This window comes from Frankliniella occidentalis, unplaced genomic scaffold (genome assembly GCF_000697945.3).
Source record: "Frankliniella occidentalis isolate FOCC.00 unplaced genomic scaffold, Focc_3.1 Scaffold2927, whole genome shotgun sequence".
Classification (NCBI taxonomy): Eukaryota; Metazoa; Arthropoda; class Insecta; order Thysanoptera; family Thripidae; genus Frankliniella; species Frankliniella occidentalis.
The window spans coordinates 1-4,107 of NW_026269998.1; the positions used below are offsets into that span (position 1 = coordinate 1).

The following is a 4,107-nucleotide window of genomic DNA, read 5'->3' on the forward strand; positions in this document are numbered from 1 at the left end:
TTCATTCATTCATTCATTCATTCATTCATTCATTCATTCATTCATTCATTCATTCATTCATTCATTCATTCATTCATTCATTCATTCATTCACACCAATATGCACATCCTGTTGCAGCCTTTCAAGTACGCGGGCGAGACGCTGTTCGCGTGCTGGGCCATGGTGCTGTTCGTCTCGTTCCTGTCGCTGAGCGGCCACGTGCGCAGGCTGCTGAACCGGGTCCCTCAGGGCGTCCTGCTGCAGCGGGACCCCAGTGACTGCCACGCCAAGGGTACGACAATTCCCTTGTGTGTGTGTGTGTGTTTTTTTCTTTTTATTTTAAATATTTTTTTAGAGAGTGAGAACGATTGTACCAAGTGTAACTGTAAGTACGCAGCAGTGTTGCGGGATTGCATACTCAATATGGTCGCAGTGGCCATGGCCCCTAACCGGTGTAAAGAGTAGGCAAACCCACAACACTGCTACGCATCACAGTTACACCTGGTACAGGGTTGTCCATTCGACTCCTTTATTTTGCTTGTACTGTACCACCGCATGCAGGCGTGCGGGTGGTCTTGCCTACCGTCGCTCACCACGGCGCCTTGTGGCCTCGTGTGAGTATGCAACCTGCTCGCACGACAGTACAGTATAAGAAAAAAATATTGGAAGGGGTCTATGGACCACCCTGCATATCGCATGTAGCCCTCTCTGCTGCGGGCCAGTCCTGGCCTGCCGCGGACCCGGGGGCCAGGACGCGTCGGCCACGACCGCCCGCGCTCACACCAAGGCTCACGCCAACCTGTTGCAGGCATCATGCAGCTGGCCATGCTGGCGCCCTACTCCAACCTCGCCTCCTCCGTGGCCGCCGCGCTTGTGCCCACCCTGCTCGCCCCCAGGCTGCACCAGGGCGAGACGCAGGGTGAGTGTCAAACGTTTCACCTAAAAAATATTCCTCATTTCTCAAAGGCAGGTTTTGCCGGATGTATCATGTAATACTAGAACGTGGTTTTGAAGAATCGTAAACCGGGGTAGCTTTGGTCAAGGAGGCTCAAACATTCATTTAGGCATGACTAGCCGAAAATGTGGTCGCTTTCATGCGACGAAACCACCCTGGCAGTCCCGGATCCTTGTGGACCGCGAGAGTGTCTGGAATATAATCTACCCTACAATTGTCAATTGTCAATAACTGTGATGGAAATGAATGCCCTCTATACTAGTGGGGGCGTCTGTGAATGATTGGGGGGGGCACATGGAGAAAGCTATCATACCGCCTTTTGGGTAGGCAAAACATTGCCAGCATTGCACGCGTGTAGCGTGGGGTGGCCTATCCTGAGCCTCGCAGGCGCCGAGCTCCCTTGATAGGGTATTCCACTACGACACGATTGAAACCCAAAGAAGATAAGCATGACTGCCCGATCCGATCCCCACCGAGAAAGGCCAAAATGTATTTGGTGACACGTTCCTTGAGGCTCATCATCGGTGCCTATGAATGAACATGGGAGCGTGGCAACATAGTGGTCACGTCGCAAGGAATAAGACAAGCCATCCAAAAAGGGCGGGGCGGTTGGGCGGCGTCCGCAAGCGGTGGAGCGACGCGGGGAGCAAGCAAAGCCTCAGTATCTTTTCGCATTCATCGGTACAGTTACATCGACCAGCTCCGCGCCAGCCCAGCACAGAGAATGGGCGTTGGTTAGGGCTGGCGTTGTCGCTCTTCATTCACTGCGGATGCTATAGCGCCGCTCCGCCCGCCCTGGCGGACTGTCGGCGGAAGTCCCAAGCAAGCCCTCCCCAGCATCGACGCGCCCGTATAGAGTCCTACAGTGGGAGAGGGAGAAGGTGGATCCATTTGAGACGGGGCCCTCCAGAAGGGGTGGCTGGGCGGGGCTGGCTGCTCTGGCGCTGGCTGGTCGCACAATTCCTTTCCCCCAGCGGAACGCACCCCGCTGTCGATGGCTCCCCTTTCCCCTTCTCCTCCTCTTCTCCCCCAGGGAGGGTTCCCACCCGCGGTAGTAGAGCGAGCTCCCCTGGACCAGTTGCTACAGCATACACACGCGTCTGGTGGGTTTGCGGCCCTAGTGTTGCCTTGGACGAAAGAGGTGTTGCTCCACTCCGAAAATGGCGTGTTGACCGTACCTCCCCGAGGAGGCCCTCCACTCCCTGTGAGAGCCAGGCTGGCGGGGCTCGCTGTGCCACCCGCCGTGGTATAATGTATCGGGTGTTGCGAGCGAAGGCGTGAGTGCCAGACTGCTGACCTGTCGCGCCCCCAGCACGCGCGTGCGGGGAGAGTGCGAGGACGACGGAGAGCGGGGAGAGAGCGTTGGGATAGAGCGAGAGAGAAAGGGGTGGGAGAGAGAGAGAGAGGGAGAGCCCGTGTTTCTGCTCCACCCTTTACGCCAGGGCGCACTCACATCAGTGCGACGCAGGGGGCACGGTGAGCAGGGGCGGGGCGCCGACCAACCAGGCGGACGCTCCAAAATAACCACGCTCCGTCCTCTCCGGGCTTTCCTTCCCTCCTCCCCCCCTCACCTGCCCGCCCCCCGCCACCCTCGCTCACCGCAGATTTGATTTAGCTCTCACCGCTCGTCCCGCCGCTGGTCTAGGCCCTGGGCCCTGGGCCCAGCGGCGGCTCTACGAGCTGGGGCGGCCAGGATCGACCTGGTCCCGTCCATGGCCACCGCGGTGGCGTCCTATGGCGCCGACGGCTATTAATGAGACAAGAGCGAAAGAAAAGCGTAACCGGAAATGACCTCTCTTGAGAACCGTGGTTAGAGAGAAGAGACACGCCTAACACTGACTCGGCTCGGACTTCCCCCTCGGGCTGGCCAGGCCGTGGCAGCGGCACGTCCCCGGCCTTGGGACACTAAATGCCCCGTGTACGCCGCGCGCGCGCCCCTATGGCCCCCGCACGGACTGCGCCCGCCACCGTGAGCCCACATTTATCCCCGTCTAACTCAACTCCCTCACCCCACCTATCCTGCCGCGGCCTCCCCCTTCAGGATGGTGGTCACGTACGAGCAGGCGAATCCCCCCCAGGGATAAGGAAGGGAAGGAGGGGGAGGAGGGGCATCCAGCATACCGCGCTTGCAGCTTCGAGACTTCCTATCGCCGAGTTACGAGGAGGTGCGGGGTTGTGGAGAGAGAGTGGGGGGGGGGGGGTCGGTGAAATGGAGCCGGGTACTAGATGAGAGGGAGTTGGGGCTGAAAGTGATATGGAGCACGGCATGATTGGAGTCACACGATACGTCGCTCCCCGGCGCGGACACCTTCCGGTCCACCCACCCTCAACCTTCGCTCGGAGTGGAGTGAAATACGGTGGGTGAAAGGGGGAGGGGGTGCAATGCGCGGATTACATAACCTTGCGCTAAATATTAAGCACAAGGTTATGTAATCCGCGCGCCTTGCACCCCCTCCCCCCTCTCATCCACCGTCCTATATAGGAATCCGATTTCTCTTCCGTGGTCGTTCATGGAGGATGACGCATCTGCCACCCCCCCCCCTCCCCTCCCAGATCGAAGGATCTACACTTGGTACTACAGTCGTAAACTGTAGTTAAACTGTAGCTTAACTCCATATTACTAGAAACTGTAGTTTGGACTGCAGCTTTAGATCCTTGCACCCGGGCTCCCCCAATCCTCCATTTGCTCTGCCCTGCCCCTTGGCCCTTAGCCTTACGTTATCCTGAAGGGATTATGTAGCGACTTGCCCGATTTGCCATCCCTACGGACGGGACTACAGTAGTACAATTCCTTTCCTTTGGCTCCCCTTCTCCCTCCACCACCACTCGGATTTGAATTCGCATGGCTTTCTCCGGCAGCAATAGAATGGGAAGCTGGGTGGAGGGGGAGTAATCCGTCGATCCGGATGAGGTCCTGCGGAGGGAGTGGCATGGGTTCAACCCTCCAGTCCCATCATGTGTGATGCGTGTGCGCTGGGTGCCTCGTAAGAGGACTGTGTCACATTATACCCCCCCCCCATGCCACGTAACAGCCCTGGCCCCGGGCCTCTCTGTCATGTGCACGTGACCCACCCCGGCGAGACGTCCTTTGCACGTTTAGTGGAATCTCGACGCCCATGAGCGCCCTTGGCTGGCGACCAGCTGACTGTGTGAGCAAGGGGGCGGAGACGGGG

General features: G+C 58.3%; 1 protein-coding gene across 1 annotated transcript in view; it reads left to right on the plus strand.

The window, feature by feature from the left end:
• Positions 1-117: 117 nt before the first annotated feature.
• Positions 118-4,107, plus strand: part of LOC113203428 (uncharacterized) — a gene marked incomplete at its 5' end in the record, with an annotated part of 6,688 nt that continues 2,698 nt past the window's right edge. The window contains 2 exon segments of the mRNA XM_052276427.1: positions 118-271; positions 788-898. Coding sequence (XP_052132387.1) covers positions 160-271; positions 788-898 — 223 coding nt within the window.